This window comes from Phyllostomus hastatus, unplaced genomic scaffold, assembly GCF_019186645.2.
Source record: "Phyllostomus hastatus isolate PE091 unplaced genomic scaffold, TTU_PhHast_1.1 phas_contig_198, whole genome shotgun sequence".
Taxonomy (NCBI): domain Eukaryota; kingdom Metazoa; phylum Chordata; class Mammalia; order Chiroptera; family Phyllostomidae; genus Phyllostomus; species Phyllostomus hastatus.
The window spans coordinates 4,722,292-4,741,229 of record NW_025333715.1 but is presented as its reverse complement, the minus strand read 5'-3'; the positions used below and the strand labels follow the sequence as shown (position 1 = coordinate 4,741,229).

Here is an 18,938-nt window from a genome sequence, read left to right as displayed (position 1 = left end):
ATTACCAAATGCTTACAGTGCTACACAGACATGTAAAAGGGAAAACTCAGATTGGGGGTCCAGAGGTGTATTTGAGGAAGCATTCGGCTGAGGTCTGAAGGATGAGCAGGAGTTAGGTGATCAAGACAGCCCGATCTTAGAGGGGGATTAACCGGTAAAGAGCACCGAGGCCAGAAGGAGAGGGACAGACCTAGGAGGAGGGAAAAACCAGGCTAGAAAATAGCACCGTGGGAAGCTGCCTGCAGACCCTGCCCAGGAAAAACAGATCAAGATTAGGGTCTGGGGTCGGCCAATCCGGCGTAACAGGTTGCAGTTTTGTCTTGAGCCTGCACCCAGCAACCAGCTGTAGCCAATCAAACTCTGATACCCTCCGCAGGTTTCTGTGTTTCAACACCCTGACCTAAGAACAATCGAGCGAGTAAGTCTTAACCGCCTTGGTTGGCTCCCCTTTCCCTTATCCCCGCTAGCCAATCAACCCCGTTCTCCTTAGCTCGCTGCGTCCGTCCGGTTTCTTGAGCGACTCCGACCTAACACTTTTGGTGCCGAAACCGGGATTGGGCACCTGGCTGGAGGCCCGCTCTCTGGTCACTGGGACTGGCCTCCCATCAACCCGACTCCCCGACCGCAGAGTTGTTCAGAAACCCTAGGGCACAGCGGCTCCAGCTTCTCCTCTGGCCCCTTCCACCCTATTCCGCTACTCATTCAGTGCGCCCTCCGTCCGCTCCACTTTCCCCCTTACTCCCCGCCAAGAAACCCCGTTCTCCCGAGTTCGCTGGGTCCGGCTGGTTTCTTGAGCGACTCCGACCTAACAGAGAGCGGCAGTTTCAGGAACTGAAGGAAACCCCAGTGGCTGGAGTACAGGAAATTGGTGGCAGGAGACAAAATGGGAAAGCCTTAAGGGTGACCTTTACCCGTGTGACCATGAACTGGCCCTAGGTTCCGTGAGGTGTCCCAAAGCTGGGTCAAGAACCCTTCCTTTGTGCACCTTCAGGGTTACAGTGGAGCTGCTTCTGGCAGGCTCCTCTACTGAATTCCTGAAGGCAGACAGCACATCACGAATAATCAGGTTTTGTTGATCCAAACTAGAGAAGTCAGAACACTCTCATTTCTTCCTGTGGTTTTGCCCACAAGTTGCAGAACCACCTTGGATCCTCAAGACTTGTAACCTTTTTCAAATCAATGGTGTCCGAAGGCCTACGTAACCAGATGTCTCGAATTATGTGTCTCAAGTTAACCTCCTTATCACCTCTAGTGGGCAAACGTGCAGACAGCTGAGTTAGGGTTAAATGTCTGAATTTGTCCTCAGTCCTCCATTAATTTCATTCAAAAAATCCTTAATGTGAATATACATGCACTTTATGAAGCAAATCAACTAAACTCTGTCTTCAGTTCAAAATTAAAGTTGGGCAGGAGGAAAAAATGTTGTTACTAAAATTGACCTATAATGAAGGTCATGAAGGACCTATAACGGCTAGTTTTGAATTCCTCCCAGTAGTAATAAGACGACGAGGTGTTCGATGAGTCCCAATACCTCTATTCTGAATCGCAAGTTCCTGGGTGACTGAAACAAACTGGAGTTTAAGTTCCTAGAGTTAAACTTAAATTGGACAGTGATCAACTGCCAGAAAATAAACACCTCCTTTATTAATAGCAACAGAAAGGGTTTTCTATTTTCTTAAAAAACAGTAACATGAACCAGCCCTACCCAGTAAGTGTCATCAAGATTAAATGCCCTCGTTTATTGCTCCGCGAGCTCCCTGCCCCTGCGGATGTTTCATCGAAGACAGCTGCCGTCAGCGCTGCTGTGTGAACACAGGCACCTCCCGTGGACTCCTCGAGAACGCTGAAATGATACTATTTCTGTTTGAGAAGCTCTTGGCGTAGAGAACTTATCAATACAGAAGACGGAGTTTTGCTTCCTGCATTCAAGAAAAACCATGAACTACTCTATCAGTTTTTCTGACCCAGTCCACCAGAACCCTCTGTGCCGACCCTTTTCCATTCCATCGCCTCGTGGGGGGAGAGGAGAGGAGAGAGGAGGGCGGGGGGCGCCAGTGTACTGAGAGGGGTTCCGGCAAGGTGCTGTGCTTCGTTCCCTTTCTGTTGGCAGTAGCAGGCGTCTCTTCTGGCAGCTTCGGCAGCCTAATGGAGGGAGGAAAGGCCACCCACCAATCACCTCTTCTTAAAGCCGTATTTTTTGCGTTCGTAGAAGAGATCTGTCTTAGAGCTCCCCAAATTGACAATCTTTGGGCAACCATCTCTCTGGAAAACAGAAGAACAGAGAAGTTGTCAAAAGTCTTGGAGCCTGTATCGAGAGGGAATTAACATGAAAATAACGTTTGGACTAACGGTCTAGTCATACATCTTGCCACTTTAGTTCTCCTATTCAACCAACCAAGAGCTTACCAAGCAACCAGCAAGTGCCCAGGCCCCGTCTGCCTTCAATCCAGTGGCCTGAGCTTACAACGTTGGATTCTCAGCCCACGTAAGTTGCTAATATGACATAGTCCAGGCAGGATCTAAAACTCTTAAAATACCCAAAGGGTGTTCTTCTAGTGAAAGGTAGAAGTATCAATCATCTGCAAATCAAGCTTTCTAGCTCTCTTCCACTATCCCAAGAACAGAGAGACTACCACCAAGGAAGGAAACTGAAAGACTTCACAGAACAGTACCTTACATTTTAAATCTCACAGGAGGACCTGGCTGGTGTGGCTCAGTGGATAAAGAGCGCTGGCCTGTGAGCCGAAGTTCACCAGTTCAATTCCCAGCCAGGACACATGCCTGGGTTGCAGGCCAGGTCCCCAGTAGGGGGTGTACTAGAGGCAACCACACAGTGATGTTTCCTTCTTTTTCTCTACCTTCCCCTGAAATACATACATAAAAAAAAATCTCACAGGATACTGGGTTTGATGTGTCCTTATTAATTCACCCGGTGTGACACATGCTCTTGGGGGAAGAGTGTTTCAGTGCCCTGTTGATGTCCCTACTCTGATCTGAAATGACATGCTCTCCTGGCCATTTTGCGAGCTTTGAGCTTGAGTGGTTTCAGGGAGGCCCCTGGGAAGCTGTGCTCTGCAGACGTGATGACTCCATCAGCTGATCTGGAATGATGGGAGGAAAACTGCGCGTTGCCATTGCATAAAACCTTCACAGGGCTGATGATTTTATTTAACATCCATGTCAGAGGAGGTTGCTTCCTGTGACACCGGGCTATAGAATGAACCAATGAAGTCCTTAGACACCTCATTTCTAATGCAGCTGATTTCCCTTTTCAGGGACTGATATCAACACTTCAAAAATATCTGACCCCTGGCTAGGCAGCTCAGTTGGTTAGAGGGTGGTCTTGATAGGCTAAGGTTGCAGGTTCAATCCCTAGTCAGAGCACACAGGAGAATCAAACAATCAATGCATAAGTGGAACGAATCAATGTTTCTATTTCTCTAATTAAAAAAACAAACACAAAAAATCAAACAAACCCCGAAAAGAGAAAGCCAACACTAACATGTCATTAGTTTCTAGAAAACATGTAGCATGTATTACATTGAGAACTACCATCTGTGGAGTTCGCTGTGCTGAGTGAGCCGGGCTATGGGCCCAGCCCCCGCGGCAGCTTGCCGGGTGACCTCTAGTAAGCCATGTGATTTGTATGGGAAGTCCTGGTACAAATGAGGGAACAGCGGCCTCGTCCTCGCTCAGGGGAGCCTGACCTCAAACACAAGAGTGCGCTAAGGCCTTCTGAGACGTTGTGAGGTGCTGTGGTGTGACAATGACCTGTTGAGACTTACTGTGCTCTGCTGACTTGTGTGACTGCAGGTAAATCAGTCCTCTTCGGACTCACACCCCTCAACTGTAAAATAAGTAGACTGGCCGATGTTCGCAAATCTGTATTTTTCTAGCCCTGGAGAGTCTCGAGAGGCGCCGCCCCAACACGTGCAGCTGCGCTCCCACTCGGAGCCTCAGTTCAGGTGGTGGGCTCCGAGGTGAGGCGACCTGGGTTTCCATACGTTTATGAACCTCCCTGTGTCTCTTTCCAGTCACACCGGCAGAACCTACCTCCTGGAGTCAAGAATCAATACATGTACTCAGAACAGTGTCTGATGTATAGTCAGCTCTTAGTAAGTTTAAGAAATTGCCAAAATCAAATACCAGCAATTTCATAATGGTACGTACGTACACGTACACACGTACACGTACACGTACACACACACACACACACACACAAGTTCAGTATAAGATACTTCTGTGAAGACAGGACTCCACATATTTTTTAAGAAGTTTGGGGGGAGGGACCCAGAAAAAAAAAGTTGGCAAACCAATGTATTGGATTATTAGATCTTTGGGGTTTGTGGCATCTTCGCTCACTGACTCACAGGTTTCCTGTTTTCTTGCCTACACTCCCCTGTGTTTTATTGTCTACGTACTTCCTGCGGGTCTCGTGGCCGTGCCCAGTTTCTACCAACGCTGTGGAAGGTGAGGGTGTGGACGCCGGAGCTGGGAGGCTTCCACAGGACGCCTGTGAATGGGGAGCACGGGGAAGGAAAGTGGCAGGGCCGGTAAGGAAGCCTGGAGGATGGCGCAGGGTGTGAGTTCAGCTAGAAGACATTTTGAAAACACCTGCCAAGTACCTGCCTCATGGCAGGACCTCTTCTAGCACCTGTGTGTGTGAACACTAAAACCTTCGTCACCTGTCAGTCCCCGTGCCTAGCACAGGGAAGTATTATTTTAGGCAGCTGTGTATTTTTTTTTAAAGATTTTATTTATTTTTAGAGAGAGGGGAAGAGAAGGAGAGATATATCAATGTGTGGTTGCCTCTCATGAGTTCCATACTGGGGACTGGCCCACAACCCAGGCGTGTGCCCTGACTGAGAATCAAACCGGTGACCCTTTGGTTTGCAGGACAGTGCCCAATCCACTGAGCCACACCAGCCAGGGAAACATTTCTAAGCCTTAACCTCCCCATCTATATCCATACCGTTTTTGGAAAAGAATGCTCAGCAGAGTGTCTGGCACATAGTAAGAACTCCACAGATGTTAGCTGCTATTTTGTTTTCTGGTTCAGACGGCTGAGGAAAATGGTAAGTAAAAGGAGTAAAGGAATTAAGGGTTACAAGGGATCAAGATGATGCTACATTAGAAGAAACTACGAATTACTCCTCTGGCAGCAACGCCCACAGGTATTATCCCTGACTCTCGAGTATTAAAAAAAAAATTTTTTTTTAGAAGTTTGACTTTAGAGGGAGGGAGAGCAGAGGAGGGAGGGAGAGAGGGGGAGGGATGGGGAGGGGGAGAGAGGGGGGAGGGAGACAGACAGACAGACAGACATGCATTTGTTGTTCCACTCGTTTATACATTGATTGGTTGCTTCTTGTATGTGCCCTGATCGGGGATCCAACCCACATCCGTGGCCTATTAGGACAACTCCCGAGTACTCTTGAAGCTTTGAAAAACTATAGAGCAGCCCTGGCTGGTGTGGCTCAGTGGATTGAGTGTGGGCTGCGAACCAAAGCATTTCCAGTTCAATTCCCAGTCAGGGCACATGCCTGGGTTGCGGGCCAGCTCCCCAGTGAGGGCCACATGAGAGGCAACCACACATTCATGTTCCTTTCCTTCTCTTTCTCCCTCCCTTCCCCTCTGAAAAAATATATAAAATCTTTAACCCCACCCCAAAACCTACAGAGCACACCCAGCTTAGTTTGTTGGTCTAATTCCCTTAAAAATGACTAAAGTTGCAGGAAGAGAACATTAATGAGGGTTGCTTTGGCTGCAGGAAGGTTTCTGTATAGGAAAAAGTCTTAGGCTCTTAATGTACATGTTGATCTATAAGACTGAGAGACTGGACCATGCCATTGAGCTGCTTTGTGTTCCCTGGAAACTGTGACTGAGTGGTGTGAGCTGGGTGCTATCTCAAATATCCCCAGAACATCCCTGTATAACGTGAAGCGGGGGCAGTGACGTCTGGAACAACGCTCAGGGACAGGGACAGAATGAGGCATGAGCATCCAGAGGGATCGGGTCACACACCACACGAAGATGAGTCAGACAGCAATGAACAATAAGCACTCTCTGGCTGCAAGCTCAAGCCAATAGTAACTCTAGCTGCAACCACAAAAAAGTTCAAGAAAATTTCCTTAATGGACTCTTTAGCTAGTTTAAGATCATTTGTACTTTCCTCTCCACTGCTGTTGTCTTACCGTGGTTTCACTACTATGGACTATAAATAATCGCCAACCACCAGCTAGGCACCAGACAGTTCATAACGGGAACTCCTGTGGACGACTTGTAGGGGCAGCACTGAAAGTGTGGCCCATGCTTACAACACGTGTCAGGCACTTTACCAAGAAGTGGGAAAAATGGGGTTCAGACGCACAAACCAACATTCTTTCTCTAAACAAGTGAAACTTAGCTGGTGGACCAGATCCAAGCAGAATACGATTTGACAGTCAAACGTAAATAAATGCAAATAAGGGTTTAGGTCAGGAGAAAGTTCAAATCGCCAAATGAAGTTATGTTTTTCCTACTTCATCTGTGACCCTTCTCATCTCCCTAAATAAGACTTAACTGTGTAAGAACAGTCTTATCTGGCCGGATGCGTCACACTTACTGGGGGTAGAAAAAATCCAAGTACACAGACTGCTGAGATGGCTGGGTTGTTTCTCCTCAAGATGGGCACATCCAACGAAAAGGATTTATGAAAGGACAACGCAGGGTAATGTGACACCACTAGGTTTAATCAGACACTCTGGGCGTGCCACTTGTTAGCTGGGTAAGGGACTGTAACATGGGGATAATAATAATCCCTACTTAACAAAGTCACTGTGAAGAATAAGGGAGGTAACATCTATAAACTACCTATTCTTTTTTTTTTTAAGATTTTATTTATTTATTTTTAGAGAGGGAAGGGAGGGAGAAAGAGAGAGAATCATCAATGTGTGGTTGCTGGGAGCCGTGGCCTGCAACCCAGGCATGTGCCCTGACTGGGAATCGAACCTGTGATGCTTTGGTTTGCAGCCTGCACTCAATCCACTGAGCTATGCCAGCCAGGGAAAACCACCTATTCTTTGCTTGTGGGTATATTAAGAAGTATACATCTTTTGCCTTATTCTAGATTAGGTACCAGATACCGTCTATTCACCTATTGGTACTGTATCACACTTCCTTTTATTGTGTCACGAGAAGAAACCACCACCAAGAAGTCTGCTAAAGAAAACAGTAAAACTCATCCTTACAGTAGACCTGTAAGCCTTCTCCACTGCATCTGGTTTAAGGGGTGGAATGGTTGGCCACTGACACCACATGATGTCAAGAGGCAACAATGTCATGAGACAGAATCACAATCAATTCTACGATATCAAACCAAAGGCATTCTTTCAACCACTCAAAGCTGACATCAACTTGAACTGTCCCAAATGCAAATGTCACTACCATCACCCAAGCAGTCCTTAATGCTAGGAAAAAGAATTACTGAGTGGCTACTACACACCATACACTGTGCTGGGACTTACAAAATGTAGGGTGTTGTTTCTGAATAAAAATAGAGAGCAAAGGAAAAGACAGAGGCCTCTCCAAATTGCTGGTGTTGACAAAGATTTGCTTCTCTTGCATTTTTACCTTTGATGGAAAATAACTGCCTTTTATTGGACCACACCCACTTTGGCTCACAGAATTTGAAATTATAACCTAGGTGACCAGCTGAACGTGGCAATCTCCACAGACCATAGGAGTTTGCCGTGGACAGCCAAGTGTTTCTAAATAAAAGAAAGGTCAGATGGGAAGCTCGGAGCACACTCACGTCCTTCTCCTGGATGGTGCACTCCTTACAATAATAGGCATCGGAGACTCCCGGGCCTCCGCAGATCACACAGCGCCCCTGGTAGGAGCCGTAGTTACACTCATCACATATGCGCACCAGGGTGCACGGGCGCACGTAGGAGTCACAGATCACACACTTGCCATCACCTGTGAGGGAGAGAGAATGGAGTTATGCCCACTTGCAAGTACCCCATGTCCTCTGCCCTCCTTTTGTACTGGGGTAAAAAAAAACACTAGTCTCCATCTGAGAGTGACTTTTGAGTCTTCTACTTTGCCATTGCAAAACTTGGTTTACTCAGTGTCCATCTCAATCCCCACCACACACAGGAACAAGTCAATCATCTAACAAGAGCTTAGCACAGCCCCTGATAGATGGTGTCTGTACAATTACAGGCAAAAACTGTGCGAGCTGGAGACAGGGGTCATGTTACTTTCTGTCCAAAGCTACAGATTTTTCTCAAAACCTAAACATAGTGTCTAAGATGGGTACGTTGGAGTAGGGAGGTGAAGGGGGCCTTTGGTGGCAGTCTGGCATTCAGTGTTCACGTGCGTCCAGGCACATTTACTTAAAGCTCCCTTTGTGATCCCACAGGAAAGGCCCATTTGCTGTTTGCACAGAAACGGAGCACAAGGGTGGGGTGTTCGGGAGGGCGCGTTCCACTCACATTTTTCACACAGTCTTCCGATGGCTGCAAGATCAAAGATGGTAGAGTACTGTTAGAATTAAGAGTTTGACGAAGAGGGGAGAAACATCCCCAAGCTTGGAGTGGGGACAGAAGCAGGGACTTCAGTGAGTCCTGAGCGATTTCACCCATTTTATCCTTATGAACTTTCCAAACCCACGGGTTCCCGAAGTCCATCACAGGTCCTGGGCAATCTGAGTTTCTCTGGACCCCACCCCTGCCACCCACCCACCTGCGGCCCCCAGCATGCGCTCTCCGCCCTCTCCATTATTGAAGGCCGCAAACCTGCGCGCTCCGACGCCACCCGCCGTAAGGCGGGAAACATGGCACCTTCGAGGCCAGACCCTAGGAAGAGACGGGGATCTCCGATTCCCCAACTCCTAATACCAACCCCACCTAGAGAGCTGCGGACATGAACGCTGTCTCACCAACACCAGCCTGTTTGCGGCAGAAGATCAAATCCGGGTGATGTTTGGCCATAGCTCGCACTCAAGCAGGTCACCCGAAGCTCCCGGAACTTCCGCTCGACCTTTAACCTCCATTGTTCCTGCCTCCTAGTCGCCGTCATTGGTCCTGAGGCTTCCCTCGGCGGTCACAGTGTTTGCACCAAACCTCGCTCGTTCTCGCGGTATCAAAACCTTCACTTTCCAAAGACCAGTTTCCGTCGTAGCTGGGGAGACAGGTCCCTGAGTTAATAAAAAAAATGCCTTTCTCCGATTAGGATGGAAGAGATAATCTGAAGTACAAATACAAAATTTGCACTTTGATAAGTCATCTTCGTGAAGGTATTTACTTCCACAAACGTTTTTATGCAGCGTCTTCCTCTTCCGTATTGGTTGCTCACACAGGAGCTCCGCCCACTGCGCCCTTTGGCACTGGAGCCTGGTGGAAGTGCCGCCTTCGCCGTGACGCCCTTCGGCAGGCCACGCCCCCTTCCCTAAGGTTTTAAGTACGCCGCGTGGGACGTCATCTTTCACGCGACCTCATCTTTGTCAGTGCACAAAATGGCGCCTTACAGCCTCCTGGTGACCCGGCTGCAGGTGAGCGAACTCAGGGCCCTCTGGGTTCATGGGGGCGGGGTCCCTCCCAGTCCGCCTGCGGCTGTGGGCGAGGCGAGGCAGGCCCGACCTGCGGTGACTTTTTGTGTACCTGTCGCGGCCGCGGGCCCAGCGTCCTGCCCGCTCCTCCGGCGCCCGAGGTCAAGGCGTCCCCGCTCTGTCAGCTCTCCCAGCACAGTCCCCGCCCCGAGGGAAGTGTGGGTCTAAGCAGTGACGGCCGAGTGAAGAATGCAGGCACTTTTTTCTCCTTTTTGAGGACCGATTCTCCTTCCCTGTAGGGTTTCTTTCTGTTCCTCAAGGTGAGGACAAGGTGACTGGGGGGTACGGTCGATGCTGAGCCCGCTAGGCTCAGAGCCTGAAGGTTCACCTCTAAGAAGCGGAGACTTGCTAGCCAGGTGCATCTACGGTTGCCAGGCCTGGAGTCTGGAGAAGAAACTAGTGCCCTGTCCCATGTTTTGAGGATCCTGCAGAACACGTATCCAAGAATGAAAGGGGGTCTTCCGGCCCCAGATGTAGTAAATCGTGATAACAGTAACCTCTCTCCTTTCTGCAAGGTTGAGGGACTGTTTTAGGTCCTTGTCATATTGTGAGTCATGTAAACATCTGGTGAGATGATTATTCTCGCTTGATAAGGAATGACACTCCCAGAAAGGGGGTGAAAGTTACTGCTGTCATCGAAGTGGCCTGAGCATCCTGTTCTGTAGCCCCTCTGCTCTACTTGGTCATGTCAACCTGTCCTCACAAACCTTTCGGAACCAGAGTGTGCTTTCTGAGCCAACATTTGTATCTGGGAGCATACCAGAGTATTTGGAGCTCACGATTAGTTGCTTTTCAAATACAAGATGGAAGGGTAGAGACTCAACAGTGTGACCTTGACCCTAAGAAAGTATCTAAGAAAACTGACTGATTGCCAGATGGGTTTTCACTCCTAACATGACAGCCCCAGAAAGGGGCTATACTCAAAGGTTCAGCGTCAAGTATGTGTTTTGTTAATAAAAATAAAGCAATTATTTCTGTGTTCTCTGACAGTCTTTTAACTTTGTGACTACTTTGAATCAAGTGGCACAACTTTGATTTAAAAAGAAATTGTTACATGCTGTACTCTCAGGAAGCATTGTTACTAGAAGTTTGTGGGGGTTTTTTAAATCTTTTTGCTTAAATTAAACCATGTGGTTAAAGTGAAATCACTTACCGTAAAATACTTCTGATCTCTCAATTCTGGGCAAAGACAAAGGATTTTTGCTAATTCCCTTTTCGGATCTTTTGAATCTCCAGGTTTACAATGTGGAAATACCGTAGTTGTTTCTTTTTGATCTGCTGTCCTATGCTGTAGTGATGCCAGGGAGGATTATTTAAGATAAATGATGACAGATTTACTGAGCTTGGAAGAGAGGACTTATATCACAGTATTTTTGAACTGCAAAAGGATCTTAGAAAGCACGGGTGTTATACCAGTCTAGAAGGAGACCTGGGCTATATAGTTCATATTCTACCCTGACTCTCTGACCTTGAATTAGTTACTTCTTAGTTTCTTCATCTGTCAGTTGGGGATCACCTTCATTGACAAATGTTTATTGAACACTTGGTGAATGGCTTCCATTCAGAATTTTATGATGATTGTTATAATATGAGGAAGTAAAATATACTTCTTTATGACAATCATGGAGTACACCTTCCTCTTTATTTATTTTTAGAGAGAGGAAGGGAGGGAGAGAAACATCAATGTTGTGGTTACCTCTCTAGGGCCCCCCACCAGGGACCTGGCCTGCAACCCAGGCATGTGCCTTCACTGGGAATCGAACCAGTGATTCTTTGGTTTGCAGGCCATCACTCAGTCCACTGAGCCACACCAGTCAGGACCCAGCTTCCTCTTTTACAGAGAGACAATCCTAGACTTTGAAAGCCTGGGTGAGTTTCAGGAAGAGTCAGGATTAAAATTCAGATCTTTTTGTTGTTGTTGTTGAGATGAATGAACAGAGTAACACCTCACTGCCTCCCAATAGCCAGGCTGTGTTAAGCAATCACCAAGTGGCCAGCTAACACTGTCCTCTGAAAACCTTGTAAATTTACCTTTTTTATATTCAGCCTCATTTGAGATGTGATGGTACTCCCTTGGTTGTCATGTCTGCAGAACCCTGTCTACGCGTTAAATTTGTTCCTACCTCATTCACTGTGTATTTGCCGAGCACCCATGACTTACTTCCGTAAGCAATGATAAGCAAAGCAGACAATTCCTGTTCTCATGGAGTTTCCACTCTGTTCCAATGTATTCTACTCCGGGGAGCCTTGGAGATCTCTCTCAGCCAAAATATTTTTCTTCCGCCCTTGGCTGGAGCAAAGGTGAAGGTAGATGATAGAATGATGACAATTACTGCTACCGCTAAGAGTTACTAACATTTACTTGTGTACCAGTAATCTCACATGACCCTGTGAGATAGGGCAAACCTATTAGCCCCGTTTTATAGATGAAGAAATAGGAATAGAGCAAAAACACAGTGTAATGGTTGAGAGCATGGACTCTTGCTTCGCACTACCTTATTTGCTGACTAGTGCTCACGAGCTGTGACTCTGGGCAAGTTGCTGCACCTCTCTCCCTGATCCTTCACCTGTAAGATACAGATAACAATAAATAGTACTTCAGACTTCTCTAGTAATCATATTATAGTTGCAGTGTATTTAGAACCTCCCTGCGTGTAGTAAGTGCTATGTACTTATTAGTGAAATAAAATAAACTTGCCTAGGGCCTTATTGCTAGATTTCATTTGAATCGGCACCTTTCTTTTTTTTTTCTTTTCTTTTTAAAGATTTTATTTATTTCTTTTTAGAGAGGGAAGGAAGGGAGAAAGAGAGAGAGAGAGAGAAACATCAATGTGCGGTTGCTGGGGGTCATGGCCTGCAACCCAGGCATGTGCCCTGACTGGGAATCGAACCTGCGATGCTTTGGTTCGAAGCCCGTGCCCAATCCACTGAGCTATGCCAGCCAGGGCTCGTTTCTTATTTTTTTAAGGCCTTTTGTTTATTTTTAAAAAGAGGTGAAGGGAAAGATAAAGAGACAGAGAGAAACATCAATGTATGGTTGTTTCTTGCATGCCCTGTACTGGGGAGCCCAGGCATGTGCCCCAACTGGGAATCGAACCAGCAACCCTTTGGTTCACAGGCCAGTGCTCAGTCCATTGAGCCACACCAGCCAGGGCTGAATTGGCAGCTTTCTGTTCCAAACCCTGAGGTCCCAGCCCCTGCGCTTCGCTGCTTTCCTTTGGCATCATGATTCAGCCTGTCGCCCAAGGTACCATTAGTACCCCATAACCTGAGAACAGTGCTCTTTTTTAAAAAAAGTTTTTTAATTACAATTTATTGTTTATGCTATTACAGTTGTCCCATTTCCCCCCTTTTTCTCCCCCTACCTCACCCTGCCCCAGCTCCCTCAGGCAGTCCCCCACAGGAGCCCGGGTTCACGGGTCATGCATACCTGACCTTTGGCTAATCCCTTCACCTTCTTCCATCCAGTCCCCGCCTCCCCCTGCCCTCGCACAGCTGTCAGTCTAGAACAGTGCTCCTGAGGTTGAAAGTGTTCTATCATTTGACAGTGCCTGCTACCAGGTAGATTAGAAATAGTGAAGAAAATGGAGGGGAAATTTTTGAAAAGTCACGCTTACTTTCTGGTCTCTATTATTTATTTTTTTTGAAAAGGGCTACGGGTGGTATATAAAAGGAGTCAGGTATTTGCAAATGCATTTCTTAGGTCTTTGGTTTTGCCGTGAGGTACTGGGGTGCTGAGTTTCCATCGTGTGACTTTCAGGTGCATGTATTTAACGTAACCTCAGCTGTAAATCTGGGATGGCAGTTAACTGCAGGGAAGCCTGACTCTGGGCGGAAGTTAAGTTAAAAGTGCCTCAAAAAATCTTGTTTTAAATTGTGAAACAGTTCATTCTAGTTGCATGTTCACTGTGATACTTTCTCAGGTGTCCTGTAGTCAACTTGATTTGAATTGCGTGAACACATGAATGAGTGACTCAGTGGATGAGCAAACAAGCTTCCAGTCTCAGATCTGGGAGAGGCAGTCAAAGCAGCCTCTTGAAGACCAGGGGAGCACACTGCTGCCTTTTGGACCAGCTGTTCGCAGGTGTTTTGTGAACGCTTACTCCGCACCTAATGCTGTTCTAGACACTGCGAGCTCAATAGGGAACAGGCATCACGGAGCTTATATTGCAGTTCTGGGGAGACAGAAGATAAACAAGTTAGACAAATGGGAAAATTGTAGCTACTGAGTGCTAAAAGCAAGATAAAATAGGATAGTGTGGTAGAGTAGGGGTGGGGATATGGCCTGGCTTTAACTGGGGTGCTTGGGGTAGGCGCCTCTGAAGAGGTGAGATATGAACTGATACTTCAGTGGTAAGAAGGCAGCCCTTCGGTGCTGGCTGGCGTGGCTCTGCGGATTGTGCTCTGGCCTGCGAACTGAAAGGCTGCCCTTTCGATTCATAGTCAGGGCACGTGTCTGGCTCGCAGGCCAGGTCCCCAGTTGGGGGTGCGCGAGAGGCAACTGATGATGTACCTTTCACACACTGATGTTTCTTTCCCTGTCTTTCTCCCCCCACCCCTTCTCCTCTTTCTGAAATCAATAAATAAAATCTTTAAAAAAAAAAAGGTAGCCCTTCAGTGTTTTGGAAGGGGAGACTTCAAGTACAAGGAGCAGCATGTACAAAGCACCCAAGATAGGTATGAGCTTAGTATGTTGGAGATAAGAAATAGGGCCAGTCTGGCTGGGGTGCTGAGAGGAGAGGGCAGCCTGAGCAAGAGGTTCAAGAACCCAGGGTCATGCATGCTGTGATAAGGATTTCAGATTTTACTCCAAATGTCGTGAAGGTTTTAAGCTGTGGAGCGACAGGCTCTGATTTATGGTTGAGAAAAGCCACAGAAGGGATAAAAGAGGAAGCAGGGAGACTGGTGGGGCTGATGGGATTGATCCCAGAGGGTTGGAGGTATCTAGGGTTAGGGTGCTGGTAGTGGAGACACTTTGGAGGCTCCTGGGTTGGATGCAGGTGTGAAGGGTAGGGTGTAAGTAAGGGTGACTTCCGGATTTGGCGCTTGAGCAGTTGAGGGTTGAGTCGACCTGAATTCAGTCCTCATGTGTTTGCATAGTACTTGTAGAACCGGGGTGTGGCCGAAGCTTGTTGATAAATTCTCGGTCTTTTCATCAGCTCTCAGCAGATGGCCTGTATTTCACGGGTAAGGAAGCTGGATGGGGTCAAGTGCCTTGCCCTAGGGCCCCTCACTTGGGTATGAGCGTCATGCACGACGTGAGCCTTGTCCTGTCGCAGGCCTTATTCTGGTGCTTGGTGACCCCCAGAGGGCCATCTGGGTACTGTTTAAAATCAGTGTTGATGGCTCCTGCTTTCTTTGCCCCACCTGGTTCGGAAGGTGGTGATGGGGGGCCCTGGGCCTCTCAGCCTAAGGGGAGGGGGACTGTGCGGGGGCTGTCGGCAGTCTTTAAAAAGCAGCACGTGGAATATCAGGAACCTGAGGGACAGTTCCTCCACCCACAGACTTACCGTGTGGCCTCACACACGGTCTCAGTCCTGTGGCCTTCAGGTTACACGTCTGCAGAGTGGGACAGTTAATAGCTACTTTCCCACTAAGAGGGGTCCTGAAACCCTAATAATACTTGAAACGTTCTTTAAGCTCTAATGCACTCTAAAAATTTGTGACTAGTTTCTGTTGTCACTTTAGGAATAGGCCATTTCTAACATTGAGAATAAGGACAGACTTCTTCCTCAGATTGTTTCAGAACAAACCTGCTGAAACTCTTATTTGGGGCGGGGGGCGGGGGTCCTAAAAGGATGGAGAATGGTTTTCTTGTGTTTATTCCACAAAGGTTGGGCCAAAGGAAAGGGCACCGACTTGGAGCCAGGACTGGAATGTCACCTTTGCTGTGTGGTCCTGGGCAAAATAGTTAATATTCTAGGCAGGGGTGTCCAGCCTGCGGCTCAGGACGGCTATGAATGTGGCCCAACACAAAATCGTCAATCTCCTTAAAGCCTTTCCTTTGCTCATCAGTTTTCATTAGTGTTTGCATATTTAATGTGTGGCCCAAGACAGCTCTTCGTCCACTGTGGCCCAGAGACTCCAAAAGTTTGGACACCCCATGAGAGCCTCGGTTCCGTAATCTGCAAAATGGGCCCAGTGTCTTCTGCTGTAGATGGTAGTTGTGAGTGTGAAGTGGGACTGCGTGTACACAGTGCTTGAGGCAAGTCTGACACAGGGTGTGGATGGGCACCAGGGGGACGTCAGCCTCTGTCCCTAGCCCTGGAGGGAGCCTGCTGCCTCCATGGCCGCGGCATGTACCTGCAGCGCATGTGTTTAAAGTAGACTGGCTCCAGGGGAATTGCCTGCTCCTTCTGTGGTCTCCATGGGGACTGGGTGTGTAGTAATTGTTCAGGAAGACCTCTTGGGCGCTACTCTAAGAGAGTTCGGAGAGGAGGCAGAAATAAATCCACTGGTTTCTTTTCTTTGTTTATTTTGTAAAAGATTTTATTTATTTATTTTTAGAGAGGGTAAGGGAGGAGAAAGAGAGGGAGAGAAACATCACTGTGTGGTTGCCTTTCATGCGCTCCCTGCTGGGGGCCTGGCCCCCAACCCATGAATATGCCCTGGACTGGGAATCGAACCAGTGAGCCTTTGGTTTGCAGGCCGGCGCTTAGTCCACCGAGGCACACCAGCCAGGGCTTTTTATTTTTATTTTCAAAAAAATTCTGGATTGGCACTGCTTGGTAAATTTATTGAAGGGAAAGATTATTTTTCTACACAGCTTTATAAGTAAACATTTAAACCCTCACGATTTAAACAAGTTAAAATTATGAGGAGTCCCTTCCTAAAACTACATCATCATAAAGTTCTTGTATTTTATTCTCTTAAGTTGAAGGGCAACATTGAGGAAATGAGCTCTAGAATTACATTTATAGTATTTCCATCACTAAGTATTACATTCCGCCCGCACCAGTGTGGCTCACTTGGTTGGGTGCCATCCAGCAAAGCAAAAGGCCTCTAGTTCATTCCCAGGTCAGGGCACGCACCTGGCTTGCAGGTTTGGTCCCTGGTCAGGGTGTGTATGAAAGGCAACCGATCGATGTTTCTGTTTCACGTGGATGTTTCTCTTTCTGTCTCTCTCCCTCCCGTCCCCCCTCGCTAAAAATAAATAAATAAAACCTTTAGATATTAAATTCCTTGGGGATTTGAGGCCCAGTAGGAGTATTCTGCTTTCACACTACGGAAGCTGAGACAGTTTCTGATTGGGAGCTTCAGTTCCTGGCCAGTCCTGGGAGGTGCCCAAGGGGTCTCAGGAATTCCCGTAACCCCTGCCCACCAATTCACCTGGGCTCCTTCGCCTTCCGCTGGGTAGTTGTGTTGTTGCTGTTATTTTCGTTGTTTGCTGAGAGAGCTACTACAGAGCTGGTTGCAGACGAGGACTCTGCCTGTGGAAATCGTATGTGCTGGTGAGGGAGAAGTCACTCAATAACTGCAGTACACTGGGCTGAAGCAAGGGGAGGGGCCACGGGCTGGGTGGGCTGACTCCGCGCTGCCCCATCCCGGACCTCGGACGTTGCAGGGGCACGTTCAGTCAGGCTGCCGCACCAGTCACTGAACCCGCTCTTGTTTTATGAATACTGCCTGCCTGTCCCTCGCAACCACTCTGGGAAGTAGGAATCATTAGCCTGCTTTCGAGAAGATGGGACTGAGACCCAGAGAGGTTAAATAGCTGTCTGAGGTCACAGCTAGCCTGTAACCCCCAGATTGTGAATGCAGATCTGTCTGGCTGCAGAACGCAGGCTTTCTACTGCCCAGCCAGACTGCTCTCCCAGAGTCCTCTCCTGGGGCTAGGGAGAAGAGACTAGACGTCTGTTGAGTAGGCTCAGCAGAGGGGACACAGTTCGGTTGGCTCCATGCCCTATCTGGACGTATGTCCGTTTGGGGCATGAATGCCTCCTGCTCAGAATACCTGCGTAGCTTGAGGGAGAGAGGCTGTGCTGTGCGACAGCCTCACAGGCCGAGCTCGGGAGTGCCCGCGAGTGCGTCACGGTGCAGAGCTGCTGCCCGGAGGCCAGAGCAGGGCTGGGGATCTGCATGCAGTTCACAGTGTGCCCGGAGTCTCTGCTGCTGACGCCAGCAGCAGAGGAGAACTAGACAGATGAGTGAATCTATCAACCGATTCCTTAAAAGGAACCCCGTACTGCCTTGGAGCCCATTAGAGGCCGAGACTTGGAGAGACACCACTCCCTGTTCCCTTTCCAAGCTTCTGAAAAGGGCTGCGTCGCTTTTGTGCCTGCCAATTGCATAGCAACCTGGCTAGCTGATTGCCTCCTGGCAGGACGGAATCGTGTAGGTTTGGGTTTTAGGAGAGGTGCCAGGCTTTGCCTGCCACGGGTGGGAGAAAGTCGTTGGAAGCAGCGGAGGTGTGGGAAGACGCTTTTTTCTAGGAGGATGTTGACTGACATGCATTCCTGTGTTGCCCACCTAGGCAGCTCCCACCTGAGGCCTCCCTGCGGGGAGGAGCTGGGCAGCGAGTTGCTCTGAGCTGTGGGCCTGAAGGGTCTGGCCAAAGGAACCAGGGTCTTACCCTGCCCAAGACCTTGAAGGCATCTTGCTGGTAAAATGGGCTGCCTCGTAAGGTGCTGTGTTCCCCCCCACTGGAAAGGGCCCCCGTAGGTTGGATGACTCCATGGTAGGCATTCAGGGGCAGAAGGAGCGGGTACATGAGACCTTTTCAGTCCCACTTCCATTCTGAGATGTGCCGCCCTGGCGCTTGTCACCTGCTCTGGGGCTCCGGTGCCTGTGGGTGGCTGGGAAGTGCGTGGAAGGCGCAGAGGGAAACCGCAGCCCGCAGTTCTTTCCCAGTCCACAGGCGAGCGGTGTCTTGGGGGCAGCACCTCATTCTCCTGGGAAAACCGAATAAAAACAGCTTACATTTATTGACTGCCTGCCAGGAACCCCGCTGTCAAGCTCTGTGCCTTTCATATATCTTTTCCTTGAAGAACGCAATACAGTCACAAAACTCTCATACCTTCTCTCCATTGCAGTCCCCAGGGGCAACCACTGATAGGAATGTGGTGTGTGTCATTCCATAGTGTTTTCTCTGCACTTCCAAGCATCACATTCTTTGCGCTTCATGCAGTCTCTGCTCTCTGATCTCCACTTCACAGAAGAGGAGACAGGGGCTCGGTGCGGTAAAGGAAACTGTCTCGGCCCCACAGCTTGGGCAGCTGAGACTCTGAGCCAGGTCCATCCAGCTCTCGAGTGGATGCCCTTTCTGTGACTCGGCACTGGGGTTGGGGTGTTTCTAAATGGCACGGGGCAGGCCAGGTGTGGCTGGTGACGTGCCTGTCCCTGGCTGGAG

The 18,938-nt window shown here is 48.5% G+C and overlaps 2 protein-coding genes across 2 annotated transcripts in view; one reads left to right on the top strand and one right to left on the bottom strand.

Annotated features, from left to right (window-relative positions):
• Positions 1-1,619: 1,619 nt before the first annotated feature.
• Positions 1,620-9,056, bottom strand: PHF5A (PHD finger protein 5A). The gene is made up of 4 exons (XM_045834744.1): positions 8,921-9,056; positions 8,475-8,498; positions 7,790-7,956; positions 1,620-2,262 (listed from the first exon to the last, which is right to left on the bottom strand). The coding sequence occupies exons 1-4, from the start codon at positions 8,970-8,972 to the stop codon at positions 2,173-2,175; spliced, it is 333 nt and encodes a 110-aa protein (XP_045690700.1). The 5' UTR covers positions 8,973-9,056; the 3' UTR covers positions 1,620-2,172.
• A 324-nt stretch (positions 9,057-9,380) lies between these two features.
• Positions 9,381-18,938, top strand: part of ACO2 (aconitase 2) — a 41,567-nt gene continuing 32,009 nt past the window's right edge. Inside the window, exon 1 of the mRNA XM_045834736.1 lies at positions 9,381-9,532. Coding sequence (XP_045690692.1) covers positions 9,497-9,532 — 36 coding nt within the window. The 5' untranslated portion in view covers positions 9,381-9,496. The remainder of the gene's footprint in view (positions 9,533-18,938) is intronic.

What these genes read in the sequence shown, in the direction of transcription:
- PHF5A (XM_045834744.1), bottom strand. Translation starts at nt 8,972, where the DNA reads ATGGCCAAACATCACCCGGATTTGATCTTCTGCCGCAAACAGGCTGGT. An exon ending in CCGCAAACAGGCTGGTGTTG is followed by an intron (nt 8,499 to 8,920) that starts GTGAGACAGCGT and finishes TTGATCTTGCAG; the next exon opens with CCATCGGAAGACTGTGTGAA. An exon ending in GCACCATCCAGGAGAAGGAC is followed by an intron (nt 2,263 to 7,789) that starts GTGAGTGTGCTC and finishes TCTGTTTTCCAG; the next exon opens with AGAGATGGTTGCCCAAAGAT.